Genomic DNA, 19,601 nt, shown 5'->3' with positions numbered 1-19,601 from the left:
AGAACTTAAGAACTGAGAGCAAAAACTAAGAGCTAAAGGAACTAAGAGCTGAAAAGCTAAGGAACTAAAGGATTGAAAGGCAAAAGAACTGAGAAATTAAGAGCTAAAGGAATTGAGAACTAATCGCTATGAACAAAGAAATTACTTGCCAAAAAATGGGGAACTGATCGCTAAGAACCAAGGAATTAATCACCAAGAACTGAGGAACTAATCACACAGAACTGAGGAATTAACTACTCTGAACTAAGGAATTATCTCTCCTTCTTCTATGTCGCTTATTTATATTTGGGTCTATCTTGGAGGGGTCGCCATGTGACGGGTTATTCCGTGGGGGTTGTGAGGCTCGAATTTGGTTTCTATACAAATTGTTAAAATTTATTTAAATTTCAAATTGGAACGCTCACTCGCGCTATTGGTAGTTTTAGTCGCGTTACGTTACGTTACGTTACGGCGCGTGCGCAGCGCGGGACGTGACACTATACACCACGTACTAGCTCCATATCTAGTTAAAACAATATAACATTTACAATTAAACTTTCATACACAATTAAGTGGTTACTTGATTTCTAAGTGGTTATCGCTGGACGCGCGTAAGTGCAATGTCGATGAACAGTGTTTAATTTACTAAACTTTGAATTTATCACAACGGTGCTACCGTTTGTATATAGGTTAAGTTATGAAACATATCAATCTGTATTACTGTTCCACCCATTAAGTAACTATAAATTAGTGTATATAAATACTAAGTAAATAAATAACATAGCAAAGCGGTATTTTAATGAATAATTCAAATTATAAATTAATTAATTAATTAATTAATGGATAAATAAAAAGATAACTAAATAAACAATTACTATAGTTAATTAAGTAGATGGACAGAACAGAATAAATAAAAATAGATAACAGATAATTAATTTCTTCACTTCTTGGTTAAAATAGCTTTTATGGGCTATATCCTGTGTCTACGCTTTATAGAAAGTTTATTATGGAGTCACAAAATACTTGGAAGTGATTCCATATATCATTGTCTGCTGTAACTAATGTAATCGTATTCTTGGTGCTTAAACTTTCACCAGCATGGTTTTCACAGACTATATGTTGGGAAGCCCATCTTGGACATCTAAACAATACCTGTTCAGTATCATCGAGCTCTTCAATGCAATCGCAGCATTGGTTATTGCTTTCTTTATTTATTCTGATTCTATATGTGTTAAAGATACCATGTCTGGTAAGTATTTGCATTGTATAATGGTTAATAAGTTTTTTATTCTTTATAAAGATGACTACGTTGTTTATCAATTTTCTTGTCCAATTTCTTTTATATTCCTTTCTCCAATCCTCTATTGTTGTTTCTTCCAACTGTTCTATCTCTCCCTTGAGTGAGTTTTGCACCCTATTGGTTATATTTTCTGCCGTGTTTAATATGTGCCTTTTTTCACCTCATATATCTTTTTTTTGCAGCTGTGCTTTAATGTGTATTGGCATGTTGCCTGGAAACATGCATAGAGCTGCATAAGAGACAGCTCTATAAGCTGTTGACATCCTCATTATGGCCAATCTTTGTACTGTTTTTAATATTTTTTTTATTTTTAGTCATTTTCGGAGCCTCAGCTCATACAGGAGAGGCATATAGTACCATCGATTCCCAGAACAATCTTCTAACTAGGTTAGTAGGACCATTTATGTTGGGAAGTAGTACTATCAACATTCTGACTAAATGCATCAGCTCTACAGCATAATGTTTCCAGATGCGCAGTGTAATTTCTGATGTTGTCAATTGTTAATCCCAAGTATATAATAGTGTTATTTGTAGTAATTAGCGTATTTATAATATTTACATTTATTATCTTAGGTATTAGCATACCAGTCAATAGAATAATCTCTGTTTTTTCTTTTGCAATTTGCAATCCAGCGTTATTACACCAGGTCATAATTGTGTTTATGTTTATATTTAGTTTATTTTCTATACTTTCTTCTTTATTGACACCCATTAGAATTGCCGAATAATCTGCAAAGGCTACAGTTTGTAAATTTTATTATATTATCAAATTTATTGAGAAGTCCATTGTGCACTAAATTCCATAATAATAGCGTAGACATTACTTTTAAATTCTCCATTAATGCTTTGAATTATAATCTCTCTGTCCTTCAGGTAATCATATAATATCAATAAGTTTCCTGGAAGTTTTCTTTGCCTGGCTTCCTTAATTATTGTATACCATCTAAGGATGTTGAAAACATTTTTTAATGTCGACAGCTATCTGGATGTATACTAAATTTTTCTTTTTGCAGAAATCTGCAAATTTTTTAACCTATTTGATGGGACCAACTGTGCTCCTGCCTCTGCGGAAACCATACTGGCTTTTGTGATATGGCTCCTGCCCTAGATATTTCTCAGTGGAGGATTTAGAAGTATTCCCCCATATCTTGCTCATCGCAGGTAGTATACTTATGAGCCAATAGGAAGAAGGAAGGAGGGGATTATTTCCTGGTTTTGCAATATTACTCTGGCAATTTTACATTTTTTAAGTATTTTATTTATTTTGTATATAGTATTAATCATGCTTAGTATGTCGTGAGCTTTATGCTTAAATAATAATTTAAATATTGTTCCAGAGACCCCATCCACGCCAGCTGCCCGTTTAAAATTTAATCGTCCAATGGCATTCGCTAACTCCTCCATTTGGACGGTGATACATACATCGTCGTTTGTTACTTCCTCGTAACTACCATCCCGCCTCTCTTCTTCGGCAGTTATGTTTGTTTTTGTGGTGAAAAGTGTATCTATAATGCTATTAATTTTATTTGAATTTATGTTATCTACTGGTTTCTTGTTTTTTTAGTTTATTTATAACGCTTTTATAGGATTTACTCTATGGATCCCATTCTAAGACTGCAACGAATTCCTTCCACGTTTGTTCTTTGCCTTTCTGAATTAATATCTTCAGTTCCTTTTTATTCTGCTTATATATCTTGGTAAGATCCTCCGCATTGTTGGCTATTTAATACAGCCCTTCTACTTTTATTTTCCATTTTTCAAAGTGGAACTATATTCTCATTCCACTCATTCATCTCGTTCTTCTTACCCCTTGGTAGAAAGACTTTTTTTAATTCGGCTTCACGCGTTTTTTCTAAAATATTGTGGAGAAATTCCCCATGGTTCATCCTGTAAGTTGTAAAATTTATTATTGTTGAGGTTATTTGATGTGTAAACAGAGAAAACTCGTGGATAAATTGTAAGAAAATATATTTAAATAGAAGTGTAATTATAAGTAAGAATACAATTTGAGCTGGTCCAGGTCCGCATGCTAGCTGTGTTACCCAATAATTGAAAATCCCGAAGACAACGTCGCCTGTCTACTGTTTATGGTCTGACTTTGTCGCAGTCTTTTGTCTACACGCTGTCGATGGCTTCAGTGCTTGAGAAAACTAAAAAGACCAGATGTAGAGTTTTCTTAGAAGTGATGACCACTTCAACAATTATTACATTATTTTTTATTTCGTCAAATTTATTAATAAACCTGTCCGGATCGAAGCCCTTCGTCGAAAATTTATAATGACCTCAATTCTGTTAAATTTAAATTAAAAATTTGTGGGACCTTTGTTCTTTTATAAAGCCTAGCTAGGTTATTATTTACACTCACTATGTCAAGATAGCTATTACTATTGCCCCTAACAAAGATATATTTTTTGTTCACTTTTATGGTTGTAATTCCATTTCTTACCAAAGCTTCCATTAAGGTTCTATCCTTTTTGTCGGTTTTATCTCCGCTCCATGCTGCCGATTTTGCATTATAATCGCCAGCAATAAGTATTTTACTTTGTTTTTTATATATCCTTTTCATTAAGCTTTCTAATTTGTCAACATATTTATAGTAGGTATCTTTGTTAATGTTAGGGGAACAATATCCACTCATGTAGGAAATATCCCCTATTCTTATTCCCACCATACCGTCTTCCTGTATTATGGTATCATCACATGGAAGTGCACTGTTAAATAATGTAACCTATATGGATGCATCACCTTTTATGTCTTTGTACCAGTACATCTATTGTTTCTTTGGTTCAGAGATGATAACGATATCTGCTCTGATTTCATAGGCGCATTGGTACATTAAATCCTGTGCCAACTTGCAGCCATTTAAATTTGTCTGCAAAATCTTTATCTTTTTATTCTAGTATTTCTCTCTTTCATCGCTCTTTTGTATATAGGATACACCAATGACCCAGTGACACGTTTTTTATTTGCTAAACCATGAGCGCTGCACATGGCGCAACGTGGTTCGTTAATGCAGTTCTCCATATTGTGACCCCTAACTCTACATTTCCCGCAAAGTGCCTTTCCAGAGCTAACTTCTTTGCACTGATTTGAGGTGTGTCCTATTTTATGACACCTAAAACATCTATTGATTTTGGGCAAGATTTTTATGCTTGTTACTGTCAATCCTGCTCTGATTTTTAAATTGTTATAATTGGCAGGAACAGTTAATGCGGGGATCACAACTATGGCTTGTCATGTTCCCCATGGGTTTATTGACAGTGTTTTGACGTCGACACAGTTTCTGTTACTTATGCTTAAGTTACTACAAATGTCGCTTCTGAGCTCTTCCTTGCTCAGCGGATCGATGTTTTTGACTTCCAATGACACCATAGTTTGTAGTGGTGTTGACTGTACTCGGTTTTCCGTAACCGTCTTTATTTTCTCTGAAATCTCATTTGCTGATGCTTTTGCTTTTATTAATTCGATCAAGATATTCCCGTACCTTGTCTTCCTAACACCAGTCGTTTTCTTGAGAGCTTCCATAGATCTCAAGCTCTCTGTAGGTTTCGACACATTCTTTTCCACTTTCGACCTTGACAAGTATTGCTTTCGGTCTATTGCGAATTCTTTGCTGATTTTTCACTTTTCTGCTGTTCCTTTTGGGTTGGTATTCTTCGATTTTTTTTAATCTTCTCTTTTCTAAGTGTTTCCTTATTTATTTGAACTTTCCATTCATTAATTTCACTACTATTGTTTTCCTTCTCGGTGTAATCTTTATCTACGCCAACGCTCCTTTCTTAGATCTTTTCCTGAGATCTTTCCCTTTGTCTTCCACTGGGGAGGTCTGTTGCCTTTTACTAATTTGGTAGTGTCCTTTTTGTATCAATGTGTGTTTTGTAGCTACTATTTAGGGCGCGACGTTGCCACCGATTTTCTATGAGTAACCGTTTCCTTGGCCGGTGTAATCCTTACTGTATTTTCGATCTATCGCAGGGAGACGCGATCGCGGGGAGACGCGATCGCGGGGAGACGCGATCGCGAGGAAGCGCGTCAACGGAAGTCGTAAATTCCCGTTAGGATTATAAGAATCGACACCACGAACAGATCGATCCTCTTATTTCTTGTGGGATAATAGGGGCGATTGATGCGGTATAACACTGCGATTAATAGGGTTATAAAATTTATATTTCCAACACTTAATACACTCAAGAGTCATGATATCAATGTCGTAAACGATACTTTGAAGTATGACACTCCGATAGATGAGCACTGACTGTTCTTTCGTAGTAGAGCAAGGCCCTTGCAGTTGAATATAAGAAGAAGTTGACTTTCTTAGTATAACAGGAATAGCAATTGAACTGACTGACTTTTCGCTCTCATGCAATTACGGAGGAAAGCTCGGTGTGGGTGTGGTTTTTTGAACGGAGAAAGCGGATTCGTTGCTCACTTTTCGTTAGTAAGGACAGGGCAACGATCTGCGATGTCCATTGATTTTAGTCAATGTTAATGAGAGATGAGAGGGAAAGGAACCTCCTACCAATGTTGCTAGTTGGTGTCATTGTTTAAGGGAAGAACCGGACTTTCCGTTAGATAAATAACCGCTTTTTCCGTTAGGTCACTACCTGCTTTCTCCGTAATTTTTAAGAGCGTATGATAAACTCAAGGATTTTTCTAAAAACCAGCCATAAACCGAAAAAATTTCTGGGATTAGAAAAACCCTTAGGACAAACAGATTAACTGAAAAACATGTGTTGAAACACTGAAATTAAAAGTTAAAGGTTTATGGTGGGTTCTTAGGTTTGTTGAGTGTCGGAATGACGGTATGTGGACCGTTAGCTGTCAAGCAGCGAGGGATGGAGTGGAGGGATGTCTTACGCGACATAACACTTACCCTTAATTTTTTTATTTAATCCTTGGATCCACTCAGAAGTGCCACTTATATGTTCGTTATTCTCTTTAGTGATCTCTGCTACTTCCGCATCTTTTTTTTGGATAATAGGTGAAGTCTCGTATTTATTTTGTTTGTGTTTAGAATCACTTCAGTTAGCGTATTAATTAACACATTCACTTCCACTTGTTTAATGGAGTATTCTATTTCTCTTTCTGATTGCGAGGATATCCTTTCCTCCTCGCTTTTTGTAAGATCTCTTATATTTTTCTGCCTCCTCATGGCCGATTTGATTAATTAATTCTTTCATTCCTTAATTCTTTTTGTTTTTGCCGTCATTGGAGTGTTATAATCGTTATATTCGAAATATTTCGAAGGTGTGTCGATATGTAATTCACTTTCATCAGCATATTTGCTCTTGTTGACTGGAATTTTCACCGGGCTTTTTTTGGAGTAAAGGGATTGTCATTTTCCTTTGTTCCTTTTTTTTAAAAAGGATAAAATTTTACTCTCCACTGCTGTAATGCCAGAAATGATTTTCAGTCCGTTCGGGTCCGTTCCGGCTACTGCTTATTTGTCTAACTTAATTGTATTTGACTTTATCATTGTCTCTAAACTCAATTGACTTCCAACTTCATCTATTTCTCTTTGTAACAAGAGTGTTCTTGTGCTTATTTGCTCAGGAAAATTTGAACTCAATAGTCGTGATTTATTCGTGCACTTGGGGAAGCTTGTACTGACATGTCCTGATTTAGATGAACTGTTAGTGCCCATATGCTCTAGCCTAGGTCGGTCACCCGAATTTATATGACCTGATCCTAGTGATCCAGTCACATTTATATAGCCTGATTCTGATATGCTACTCAGGTGTTCTGACCTTCCAAATATTATTTGCGAATTTGAGATATCAGTGGCACAGACCCATTTCCTGAACACATTGTCTCATGTGACTTAATCTAATCAATCTTGATTCACTTGGGCCCATTCGATAATTGTTCTCCTGGATATATTTGACCTGATCCACTAGCACTCATTTGTACTAGCTTATTAGTATTTATTAATCTGAATCAAATTGTATCATGTATATAAAGATCTTATTCCGGTACCATAGCTCGTCCGTAGGTACCGTATATACCTAGTTGAGAATTAGTATTTTGACCGACTGCCTCGTCAAATTCTGTTTTATCTATCACGAGATTAATATTGTCGTTATAAAGTATGATTTCTCATGCAAAAAAAAATATGTGAGATATGATAATACATTAGCGTACAAAGTTAAAGGCTGACTGCATTTTAGATGAAAAATTGTCGATATTAAAACTGTCGTAATTTTGTGAAAAAAATTGGATAACAATTTATCTCGGCTCATTTTAAAACACGAAGCTTTTTCCTTTACAATCTTGTGTTTATTTTTTCGTTAACGGCTGGGGAACTGAAGATACTTTTTCTTTACGAAGATTTTACAAATTTAAATGACTCTGTGGAGTTTGAAAAATTTCCTTCAAGATCCGTTTTAAGATAACTTTGTAAAGATAAGTCTCGCCTTTATAACTAAAGGTTGTCGTACGTCTTCTTGTTGCTTTTTATTGACATTTGAAATATAAAAAATGCTATTGGTATTGTAATAAGTCAAGATACACCACGAGGAGATTGCATGGTCACACTTGAATATTATGTGCCGTGTATTGATAGTGTCTGGCTGTTCATTATATATAGTATGTGTGCGATAAGTGCGTGTGTATGTTTAATTTATTTAAAAGCGGCTATTTTCTCCCCGTTACCTTATAATTTTTTGGCATCGATTGTCCATAGAGGCGCGCTATAACATACAATAAACGCATGTACTATACACACAAACTGTGTATAGTTCGAACAATAAACACATACTACACATGTGCCAGAAACGCATATAAAAACACATATCCTATATACACTCTAAGCACGCAGAAACTAAATACGCATTACACAAATAATAATTACACACACATTAAGTATGCATATTACACACGCATTACACATACTAAACAGACAGACACTACACATACGCCATACGTGGTTCAAGTTTGACCGTTCAACCTCCTCGTGATATACTTTGAATTATTCCAATGCCGACGGTACACTTTTCATTTGATCCTTTGTCCTACCCGTTAACTCGATTGTTAAACGATTGCTTGGGCCACAACAAACAAGATCACGCGTCGAGCCATTTATGCAGTATGCTCGAATTTGCGCAAAATGTATACGCTTATGGCATGTATGTTATTTCGGCTCAACAATAGGAATTGTGAAATAATAAACATGTTTGGGCACAACTAATACTTTTAAGATGTCTGGGAAGTAATTATGATCGATTCATCAGCGAACAAAAATGATTTATTGTTTAAAAGTGGATAAAAAAAATTGGTGACAACACGTTTCGTCTGGCCGTCCATTAATAAAGATTGTCGAACTTGGACGCGACAGTGTATACCATGTCAACGCTGCAAAGTCACCAGGTACGTATCCTCGCAAGTCGGAACGTTCAAAACGTTAGCAGGCCGGTTCGAACACATACACGTAGACATTATCGTCATGCCATATTCACAAGATTATCGATATTGTTTAACGTGTATCGATCGTTTCTCGCGTTGGCCCGAAGCCATTCCCATCGTCGATATGTAAGCGCCAATCGTTGCTTCGGCCCTCCTTTCTACTTGGATAGCTCGTTTCGGCGTACCTTTAAGAATCACGACCGACCAAGGACGCCAATTTGAATCGCGACTGTTTGAGGAGTTATGCCGGTTGCTTGGCGTCAAGTATTTAAGCACGATCGCCTATCATCCCGCGTCTAACGGGATGGTAGAGCGCTTACACAGGCAACTAAAAGCGGCGATCAAGTGCCACGACATGAGCAACTGGGTCGAAATTTTACCCATTGTATTATTAGGCATTCGAACCGCGATAAAGGGGGACTTAAACGCAACGGCAGCCGAAATGATTTACAGCACCGGCATACGATTGCCGGCAGAATTTTTCATAACAACCGAGCAGCGGGCCAACTCGGAATACGCAAACCGGCTTAAAGAATAGGTGGGGAAGGTCAGGCTACATCCGGTCACGCGTCATGGCGAAAAGAAAATTTTCGTTTTCAAAGAATTAGAATCGTCGCCGTATGTTCTCTTGCGCCATGACGCGATAGGAGGCCCTTTACTACCTCAGTTCGGCGGACCGTTTAAGGTTGTAAAAAGAGACGAGAAAAACTACATAATTAAAATAAACAATCGTGACGTAACGGTTTCCATAGATCGTTTAAAACCAGCGTTTGTAGTCCCAGACGATCTAGAAGAGAAGACCGCCGAACCTCGTGACATACTAATTCCGGTAAAGCAAGCGAACGCGCACGACGAAAACAGCGCAAGCAGCGATCGAACAGCGGAAGAAAACACCAGGTATGGGTATATTACTCGATCCGGACGTAGAGTCCGTTTTCCCGATTGGTTCCAGACAGGTTTCGGTTAAGCGCCGTAGATCATCGGATCGTGTGTATCGATAATAAAAAATAATGACGACAAGAGAAACTTTGTGGATATTTTAAGAATTTAACTCAATAAAAACGTTATCACTGGAAGGGGGGGGGGGGGTGATGTAGCGGTACACGAGTCAGGACAATTCAAATCCTGTTGTTGTTTTGCCTCGGAGTATCAAGACCGTTAGGTTACAAGCAATGTAAGAACAAATAAACTCCGGGCAAAACAATGTCGCCGCTACAAATGTATCAATAGCAATTTGTAAATTAATACTTAATTTAAATTAATAATGTTTTGAGAAAACTCGTAGAAAATTAGTAATCTTCAACTGTGTGATATTTTTCGAAACAATGAAACACAATAGGAAACATAATATCGCTACCATCACTATCATTATCAGAAGTATTTACCGAATCACTATCCGCAATAATAATATATTTATCACTACCATCATCAATATTAGATTTTCTTTTTTACTGGCATGATAGGTATAAGGATTGTTTAATCCTTTTAGGAAATTATAACCTAAATGTGTGAGCGTAACGAACAATTACACGTAACTGAAGTAAGAAAATATCGAGAACAACGAAACCACGAGGCTGACTCATGTTGTTTACGATAGTTCTGAATGAAATACCACGAGCCAGGGTCGTGTTTACGTTTGGTCCGAACGAAGTACCACGAATCTCACTTCTTGCTGTAGAAAAACAAATTTTAACTCTGTAGAGCTGTCTGAATTTGTAAAATTTTCGAAAAGAGAAAATATCTTCGCTTTACTACCTGTTAAAAGAATAAACACAGAATTGTGAAAGAGGATTAAAATGAGCTCATGTAGTTGTACAATTTTATTTTTTCAACGAAATTATAACAGTTTAAATATCATTAATTTTTCATCAAAGAAATTATCCTTTAATTTTATATACCAATGAGCCAGTGTAACAGCACAGGAATGTACAATGTATGAATAATATGAGTTTCACAGAGGTTAAATTAATCATATTTACTTACTGTAATTTCATAAAACATAAAATAGCTTCTAATAAAAGATAAACTTATTCCTATATGTATATACTCCAGGTCATGACGAAATAATTGGAAATATCAAGATACCTTAGAAAATATAAGGTCTTTTAACATCATCATTTTTCTTCTCAATTTATAAAGGTGATCAACATAGCTTGTGAGTAATTTACTTAAATAATTTAATATCAAGTAGATAATACATTGCAACAAACTGTAAAATCTAATTTTTCTAAACAATGCTTTATTTATCTGATCCCCTCAAACGACAAACAGTTTATATAACTAAAGCTCATATAATAGGAATTTATTGATTCTCCCCACTACCTATGATTTCTTATTTAAATGATAGAAGTTCACGGCCAGTTAAGTGGATTCAATTTCTCCATAGGACTTCAGTTAATTGGATCTAACTAGAATTTCGTGCCAATAAACAGAGTTCAGATAAATGGAATTTTACTGGCATCTTAATAACTCCACGCCATAAAATTCAACCTATTTGTAATATAGTTCCCAAATTGAAATTTCCCTTCAAGATTACATCCGTATTTTACATTTCTCCGTAAAATAGTGCAAATATTTTCAATTAAATATGTTACATTTTCTTACATTATTTAATAATCAGAGATGTGTGTGACGTTCTCATGGATTTTAACGAAACCTCCTTTAATTGTTTTGAAAAATAATGAAAATAGGGATCAGATCCCAATGACTTCCAAAAAATACATTAAATATCATTTTGGACAAGAGTTACCGACTGCCTTTTGGTGGTCGGAAAAATGATCTACCAATACTACAGCAATAGCATTTGTAGTATCAATCAAGATTAACGCTTTAAAGAGTTTTTTGCTTTTAATGTCTGAGACAACGTAAGCCATATAATAAGCTAAGGGTATCAAATTTTAAGTACGCATAAATTTGAACAAATTGATTCTTATACTCAAAACTGATATATTTCGACTTTATTCGTCGAGTAATATAAGAAAATAAAAGTAATATCAAGAAAAGTTTAAAAAAATGCAATGTTCCGGAACAAAGTTTAATCTAGAACGCTATATTATTTTATTCAACGTCATTGGTGTCCGACCGCACGTTTTTATTACTTTTTCCGTTCACCACCATTCATCACCATTCATTTTTGTAAAAAAGAAGAATGGGTCAACCTATTGATGTGCTGTGTAATGTATTTTGCTGTGACGTGCATATGTGCGTGTGTGCGTGTGTGTGTGCGCGCGCGCGTGTGTGACATTATATATAACATATAATATACATGTTATATAACATATATATATGTTATATATAATGTCACACATGTTATATATATATGTTATATATATGTTATATATATATATATATATATATATATATATATATATATATATATATATGTATATCACAACAAAATACATCTCACATCACATCGACAAGTTAATCCATTTTTCTTTTTTACAAAAAAGAATGGTGATCACAATATACTTGAATTTAATATTGGTATTTCGAACAACAAAAGATTATAGCATGATATAGGCTTGAAAACAGTTTTCTGTTATTCAGTAATAATCAACAATTTCTTACAAACTGATTACAGCTACATGAAATCAGATAGTATTAATCACATATACCATACATGAAATGGAATAGAACTCATGGAATCAGTACAACAATGGAATCATATTAAATAATGCGACGACAAATTTATAGTGGGGGTTCACATCGTAGCATAAAAGCAGAGCTTTCGCGAACGAATGTTTAGTTTAAACAACCTGTTAGTACAGTAGCAGCAAGTCAGTGATCCCTATTTAGTCAATATGATCGATCAGCAAGAATTAAATTGTTATTACGATTTCGTTTTGAAGCTTACCATCGAAACTGGGAAGGTATTTCTAATTTATAAATTAAATCAGTTAGATTAACAAATTAAAAAATTTATTTGGGAGGGAACTGTGGAAATGGAAATGTTTAGTTCACTTTATGGAGTACAACCTACATTTCATTGAATAATTCAATCATACAGATAACAATACGTAAATACTTTATGACTAACAAGAATATTTATAATTATAGAAGTGCTTATACTACTGGAATGATCCGAAAATTTTGTCTACTTTTTCTAAAATATGAATTGATTTTTTGTAACTAGAATTTCTTAGACTAATAATCAATCTTGAATAAAATATTGATTGTTATCTATAATTCTTTTCCAAATATCCAGCAATTTATTTGTTCATCCCTGTAAGATTTTCGATTTTTTGTTATTAACCTCCAATAGCTTCGACTGATGCCATTGGATGTAGGTGACTCACAGAAGTTTGGGTTGAATTACTTAGCTTTAGAATACTTTGTTTTCATCTAGATTTTGCACTTTACACAATAGAAATCATCAATTGAATATTTTGCATAAAAAATAAAATTGACACTGAAAGTTAATACTCCAAAATTAAGTAGTACGGCTCATCTATTATCTACCGACGCAAGTTGCGAATTAAAATATTTTTTTAGTACTTTCACGATTTAATTTTTCTGATTAATGTTGAATTCTACCTGTCACAAAATTTTGTGGAGGTCTAATAGTGTATAACTTATCGTTTGTTACTGATTTTTGATATAAATTTTTGAAACCATCTTATATCATTTACATCTTCCACAGCTTGCGTTTAACTATAAAATAAATAAATATTTGATGAAATGTATTTCCAACCCATAACGTCCAGAACTGTTTTCACTCCTTCAACATGATTAGGAGCACGAAGAAAATACGTGTCAAATATTTTTCCGAGAACTACATCATACAAATATTTAATTAAAATCAGCGAAAGTATTTTTACAGTTTTCAAGTAAAATGTCATAATTTAACTTTTTTTTAAAGGAAAAGTAGGCTTTACTTTGTAAAAACTAAAATGAATTTATCAAAAACGAAAGGAACTTGGCAATACAAAAAATAATGTGAATACTATTTAGCGATAATTGCTTCATTTACTTACAATGACATTTACACATACATATATTTTATAATCGTACAAAAAATTTTATGGATTGTTACGTATATGTTGAATACATAACAAAAGATGTACTCTAAATTATACAATTACACGAATTGAAGTTAAAAAGTATATAACATTGCTATTTGCGATACAACTATAAAGTTATTAACAAATATATATATATATATATATATACTTCTGAAATTTCTCGAAAATATATAATTATATAAATCATATATAATTATATTATCAAAATTATATTATATTATAAAATATATTATAAAAATATATATGTAATAAAGCCAGTTACCGACAAAATTGCACATTTGATACAATTATTTAGAATTTCATTTCGTTATGGTGCATAAACTAATTGTAAATGGTTTTAAGACACATTTGTTAGATTTTCAGAGAAAACGAAATAAAAACAAATATAAATAAATAAAATAAATAATAAAATAAGTAAAAATAAAAGAAAGAGGCACAGGCAGGGAATAGAGAAAGAAGTATAAAGTTAGAATCTTTTATATTTTCTTTTATATCTACTGACGGAATGATGATAGTTCTAAAATGTAAAAATGTAGAAATTAGAAAAATTGGTATCTTTAACAAACAGACAGAGATAAGAGATCGTAAAAATCCGTTTGAATTCTATAATATTTTTTATATTTTGTGTGATCTTACAAAAGTGGGAATTATTTAGCAGTAATTTTCTTCTCGCACTTATTCATTTATTTTAAGAATTGCAACAATTTACAGGTATACCAGAGGTCATGCTGGTATTGCTATAAAACTGGCTACACAAGTAAATAATTGCATGTAATTATTTCGGTATTTTTAAAAAAATTATCTGCGGAGAATTGAAAAGGTATCCAGGGCCTGAGATTTCTATAAAAATCTTATGCAATTTACTGTATTTAAAACTTTTTGGGAAAAAATTTTTTCTCACACTTTTTATCACACAGAGATAATTAAACAATAATTAGTTTTCTGAAGGATTGTTTCCAAAATTTGAACATTCAATATCATACATCAACAGTAATTTGTAATCAGCTAAATTACAAACAAACTAACTACTAGTCTGGATAATTGTCAGTTACATTTGAACTAGCTATTAACTTTGACAATTACCAGTTATACTTAAAAACAAAAATCATTTCATTTTTAAAACTAATGTATATTTATAGCTTATATAAACAAGTTAGTGATTAATCTTGCGTTCTTTATTGTAACCTCAAATAAATAAATTGCATGTTTTATTTTCTAACACTCAGAACTCAGTTATAACTTTATTTAAATAATGCAAGACGTTCATTAAATATGTATAAATACAAATGGCACATACTTTTATTAAACGAATATTTCTTAGGAGCAATAAATTCCCCTATCATATTATTTAACAGCGAATTGTGATTACGCGACTGAGGATTTTGAGGTTAAGTGTAATATATTCTCAAGCGAATTACTATTCAACTCTGATATTAAAAGGAAAGTTGAAAGTCAATGTTGTGTTTAAACATTCTAAAGTGAAAACAATTGACAAAGAAAGAAGCAACTTGTTTCTGTATTGCTTAGGTAATTCGGGATGCGATTGAAGGATGCAAAAATATCGAAACTAAAGCTGGAGATTGGGATCTAGTAACTCAATTTGACAAAAAAGTTGAAGAAATTTTAATATATAGCTTGGCTAAAGAGTTTCCAACACACAAGTATGTTTCTCATAAATATTCATTTTTTATTATCTGCCAGGGTCCGGTCGAATAACACGTAAAAGCTGGTACGACGTGATTCCTTATAGGAAAATAAGAAAACAATATAGAATAAAATTTTTTCATTGTCGGCTTAGTTTTCGAAAAAACTTAGTTTGAAATTTCAATTTATACTTGAACATGGCTAATATGACCGACTGGATATGAGTGAATAATCAATATGATGTTATTGTAGAAGCGGAAATAAATGAAAAATATAAAACAAAATTTTTCCGTTTAAGGCTTTATTTTCAAGAAAATAGAGATCGATCATGTTTAGTTAAGAATCGATCTCGCACTTATATGCCTGTGATAAATTTTCAAATTTATTTTTTCCGGAACAAACCGTCTTGAGAAAAAATTATATTCTGCATTTTCGACTTATTTTCACACGTAGAATGGCCTCCTATCGATTATTTAGTCCTGTATAGTCTGAAATTAGCCATGTTCAAATATACTTGATAAATTTTCAAACACGATTTTCTTGTAAACTAAGCCAAGAATGAAAAAGTTTTATTCTGTATTTTTTCTTATTTCTCTACAAGGAATTATGTCCTGCACACTTTTATATGTTATTTGGCCGAATACTGTATATATTATAATATACAGTTTTGTACTATGAAACATGTAACAATGAGTTGATGTCATATTTATATCATTTATAGATTTATTGCTGAAGAAACAGTTTCTTCCACAAATCATTTACCAGAATTAACAGACGATCCTACGTGGATCATTGATCCGATTGATGGAACCACAAATTTTGTACACTCCTTTCCTTTCACTTGTATATCAATTGGACTGGCAGTAAAAAAAGAACTAGAAATTGGTATTGTTTATAATCCTGTATTAGAACAATTATTCACAGCTAGGAGAGGACAAGGAGCCTACTTAAATGGGAAGCTTATTAAAAGCTCTAGTATAGAAAGTGAGTTTACAAACATATGTTTTATATATTTCTTTAATATAATCTAATACAATGTATATTTTATATACAATTAATTATCGAAATTGACAAATCAAAATAAAATATTGTTTTCTTTCCGATTTCTAGTATGTTTTGACGTAATATAATGTATTGTAAAATATGTAGAATAAGTTGAACTGATTCTCATATTTTATATCATTTATATTGAGAAAAATGACTACAAATCTCAACGATATTTCAAATTTATTCGCTATGGATTATTTCGTATAATATAGTAATATTAATATTTTTGTTACTATTATTTATTAATTACTTTTTTATATTTGGCTTCGAATATACTTTATATCGAACTTTCTATTCTAATCTGTTAGGTTTAATTCCATTAATTTATTATCTCCGATAAATTAAAACACAGCAAACGTTGAGATGGAAAATAAACGAAAAATGGTAAAACTATGATAACGCTTTGACATCGAGCTCATTGCAATTTTCAACTGGCGAAGAGAATATCTCTACTTCCTATAGCATAATTTAATAACTGAATAGTTACTAAAATGTACACGTATAACGTGTTTTCAGGACTGGAGCATTCGTTACTTTGTTTAGAGGCTTCTTATGCAACAATCGAGAATATCAGGGACATTACTCTTGGCAGAGTGGAAGCTTTCGTTTCGATAGCACATGGCATACGAACAATAGGATCAGCGGCATTGAGTTTGTGTTATGTAGCAATGGGTGCAGCAGAAGGGTACCACACCGACAATTTGATGCCATGGGATGTAGCTGCTGGTGTACTTATCATTCGAGAATCGGGAGGTGTAGTAATAGATACAAATGGTAGATAACTCTTAACGCAATTTGCAGTAATCTCAAATAACTCGACATACTACATATTACTAAATTAAGACTTAGCACATCCTTTCATCTTTTCCCTTTTCTCTCATTGTTTTAAACAATTATATCACATTTTTATCTTTTAGATCATATTAATATTATATTATCTGGTTAATACATTACATGAATACAACGTAAAAAGTATATTTCATTGTGTGTGATATATTTTTAAATTAACATTTAACACAGCTTTTTGTATGTGTGTCCCGTTTCTGTTTCTAATTATTTAGATAATTAAAATTATAATTCCTACTATAATTAATCAAGATAATAGCTCTGCGAAAAATTAATAATTTAATAATACCGATAACAACACCAATAACGATTATTAATGATTTTTTAAATAAAAGAACTGATTTGTTCCAGGAGGAGAATTCAATATCATGTCACCAAAAGTATTGGCAGCCGGTAATCATAAGTTGGTCAATGAATTGGTAAAATTAATAAAAGAAGCTGATACAAAAACGTTGGAGAAGAAGTTTAGAAACGAAATAAAAAATATAAATATAAATACTTGTTAAAAATTTTAATAAATTTCATTTTACTTCGTAATTCTCGATTAAAATGTTGACTAAGAATAATTGAGATTTAGAAGCGAACGTGTATTAAGTTTTAGAATATATTAGTAATTTTATCAACTAAAATACAAAATATAAATTAATAATAGGATAATATAATATACCTAAGTAATTTCATTCAAATTAGTTGTATGCGTACGATCCTATAATATATCAATTGTAGCCCAAAATTATATTTTTAAATAATTTCGTAAATCTTTTTGATATGAGTTAAGTATAATAGATTTATAACAGGTCTATATTTTTAATGTAAAAAGGTTTCAAATTAGAATACAAAACAATTAACAACCTCTATGTTATTAACACCATAGAACACCGATATCGTTTGCTTTTTCATTCATACTGATTACTTTATTTTAACTCAAAATGCACAATGAAATATATCTTTAATTCTATACTATTATATTGCTGTTCTATTTACATGTTTTTACACAGTCATTATATAGTCGGAAAGTCCAGTAAATTATCGGTGACTGACACCATACAATAAAATACCTTAAGTTTTTTTATTAACTGATAATTTAGATTATGCCTACCTGAAATATAATTACAATGTAATTTTCTTTTTATCTAAAATCGCACTCAACTTCCAGAGATATTAGCGAAATACAATGAAATTGTTCACATTCTTACAAGCATCTAGGTCCTTTTCCTATTTTGTCTGGTAATTTTCGTTTTTATCGCATTAAACATTTTACTACGCGTACTTTAAAATTTATTGATGATAACTTTCTTATTGACGATCCGATTTTGGGTCGCTCTGCTATGAATACGCCAAATATAAGAAGAAACAAGAAAAGGAATTGAGATAAAATACCTCACAGAATTCATATTTAGACAGACCTGTTTAAAAAAATAGAAATTAATGTAATTCTCATAATGCAGTGCTTGAGTCCGTTCGAACTAATCGACAAAGGATGGGAGTTGTTTCACAAGCGCAGGCTCGAGTTAAATGGATAACTCATCAGTACCTTAATTTTTAACGAATGTTATAGCGAACTGCTGGCAAATTGAGGTTCTAAAATCATTTCGTTCTAGTTCTACTATACATACCTCATAATACCACCGTATAAAAATCTTATGATCTTCAGTAATTTGTAAAAATTATGTAAAATTTATTTCCTCACGCGTATAGCAATTTTTGAGCATTCAATAATTCTCTTCTCAATATAAAATGATATGTATTTTTAATTGTTATTTTATAGATGAAAGATAAATCTGTTATTCTGCTTATTTCTGGGTATTGGTGTTAAAGTTAAAAAAGAAATTAAGTCGATAGGTCACGATAGCGTAGTAATCTGAAGTAACGATTAAGAGAAAGAAAGGAATTATCAAGTTTGTAATAAATATTTCATCTCTTCCTTATACCAGCACATTGTCTTTATTAAGAAATCCCAACAAATTAGGAAATATGGAATATGGAATCAGTATAAAGACTGAAACGTGATAAAAAGATGTGACTACAAAAATTCGATGACCACGCGTCGAAAAAGCTCATCATGACAAATATAAAGATTATATGTTTTTTTTATTATCTGTTCAGCTGGACAGTCGGTAAATTTTTCTAGTTTTATTGCTAAATAAGATGTGGATGGCTACCCCCAGCAGGATATCACTTCGAGTTTGTCTATTTTATTTCTTTAGTGAGGTCAGTGAGCTGTTTCTTCGTTAGTCTTCTTTTTATGAGAGTTTTGCTCGCTTCAGCAGCCAGCTGATTTGGATATGTTGCCATTCTTTCCTTGTCAGTTCGCTGTGGAGTGCCGAAGCGTGCAGACGTGTCTCTATAGAAGAAAATCC

The 19,601-nt window shown here is 32.6% G+C and overlaps 1 protein-coding gene and 1 long non-coding RNA gene across 4 annotated transcripts; one reads left to right on the top strand and one right to left on the bottom strand.

Annotated features, from left to right (window-relative positions):
* Positions 1-792: 792 nt before the first annotated feature.
* LOC126873835 (uncharacterized) lies at positions 793-8,466 on the bottom strand. Its single transcript, XR_007692578.1, has 2 exons — positions 3,283-8,466; positions 793-3,166 (listed from the first exon to the last, which is right to left on the bottom strand). It is a non-coding gene; the product is annotated as an uncharacterized LOC126873835 (long non-coding RNA).
* A 139-nt stretch (positions 8,467-8,605) lies between these two features.
* LOC126873820 (uncharacterized) lies at positions 8,606-19,169 on the top strand. Of its 3 annotated transcripts, none has more exons than XM_050635093.1 (5): positions 8,606-8,644; positions 15,232-15,365; positions 16,070-16,332; positions 16,912-17,169; positions 17,593-19,169. In XM_050635093.1, the coding sequence occupies exons 1-5, from the start codon at positions 8,621-8,623 to the stop codon at positions 17,745-17,747; spliced, it is 834 nt and encodes a 277-aa protein (XP_050491050.1). In that variant the 5' UTR covers positions 8,606-8,620; the 3' UTR covers positions 17,748-19,169. The 3 variants fall into 3 exon arrangements, with proteins under 3 accessions (XP_050491050.1, XP_050491048.1, XP_050491047.1); XM_050635091.1 differs by lacking the exon at positions 8,606-8,644 and adding an exon at positions 12,388-12,552 and having other exon boundaries at positions 16,912-17,148; XM_050635090.1 differs by lacking the exon at positions 8,606-8,644 and adding an exon at positions 12,388-12,552.
* Positions 19,170-19,601: the final 432 nt, after the last annotated feature.

This window comes from Bombus huntii, chromosome 15 (genome assembly GCF_024542735.1).
Source record: "Bombus huntii isolate Logan2020A chromosome 15, iyBomHunt1.1, whole genome shotgun sequence".
Lineage (NCBI taxonomy): Eukaryota > Metazoa > Arthropoda > Insecta > Hymenoptera > Apidae > Bombus > Bombus huntii.
The sequence above is the reverse complement of the archived record's forward strand: the minus strand, read 5'-3'. Positions and strand labels throughout refer to the sequence as shown.

Coding starts and splice junctions, on each gene's coding strand:
- LOC126873820 (XM_050635090.1), top strand. CDS start 12,484: ATGATCGATCAGCAAGAATTAAATTGTTATTACGATTTCGTTTTGAAG. Junction 15,366..16,069: donor AAAGAGTTTCCAACACACAA/GTATGTTTCTCA, acceptor TATCATTTATAG/ATTTATTGCTGAAGAAACAG. Junction 16,333..16,911: donor TAAAAGCTCTAGTATAGAAA/GTGAGTTTACAA, acceptor ACGTGTTTTCAG/GACTGGAGCATTCGTTACTT.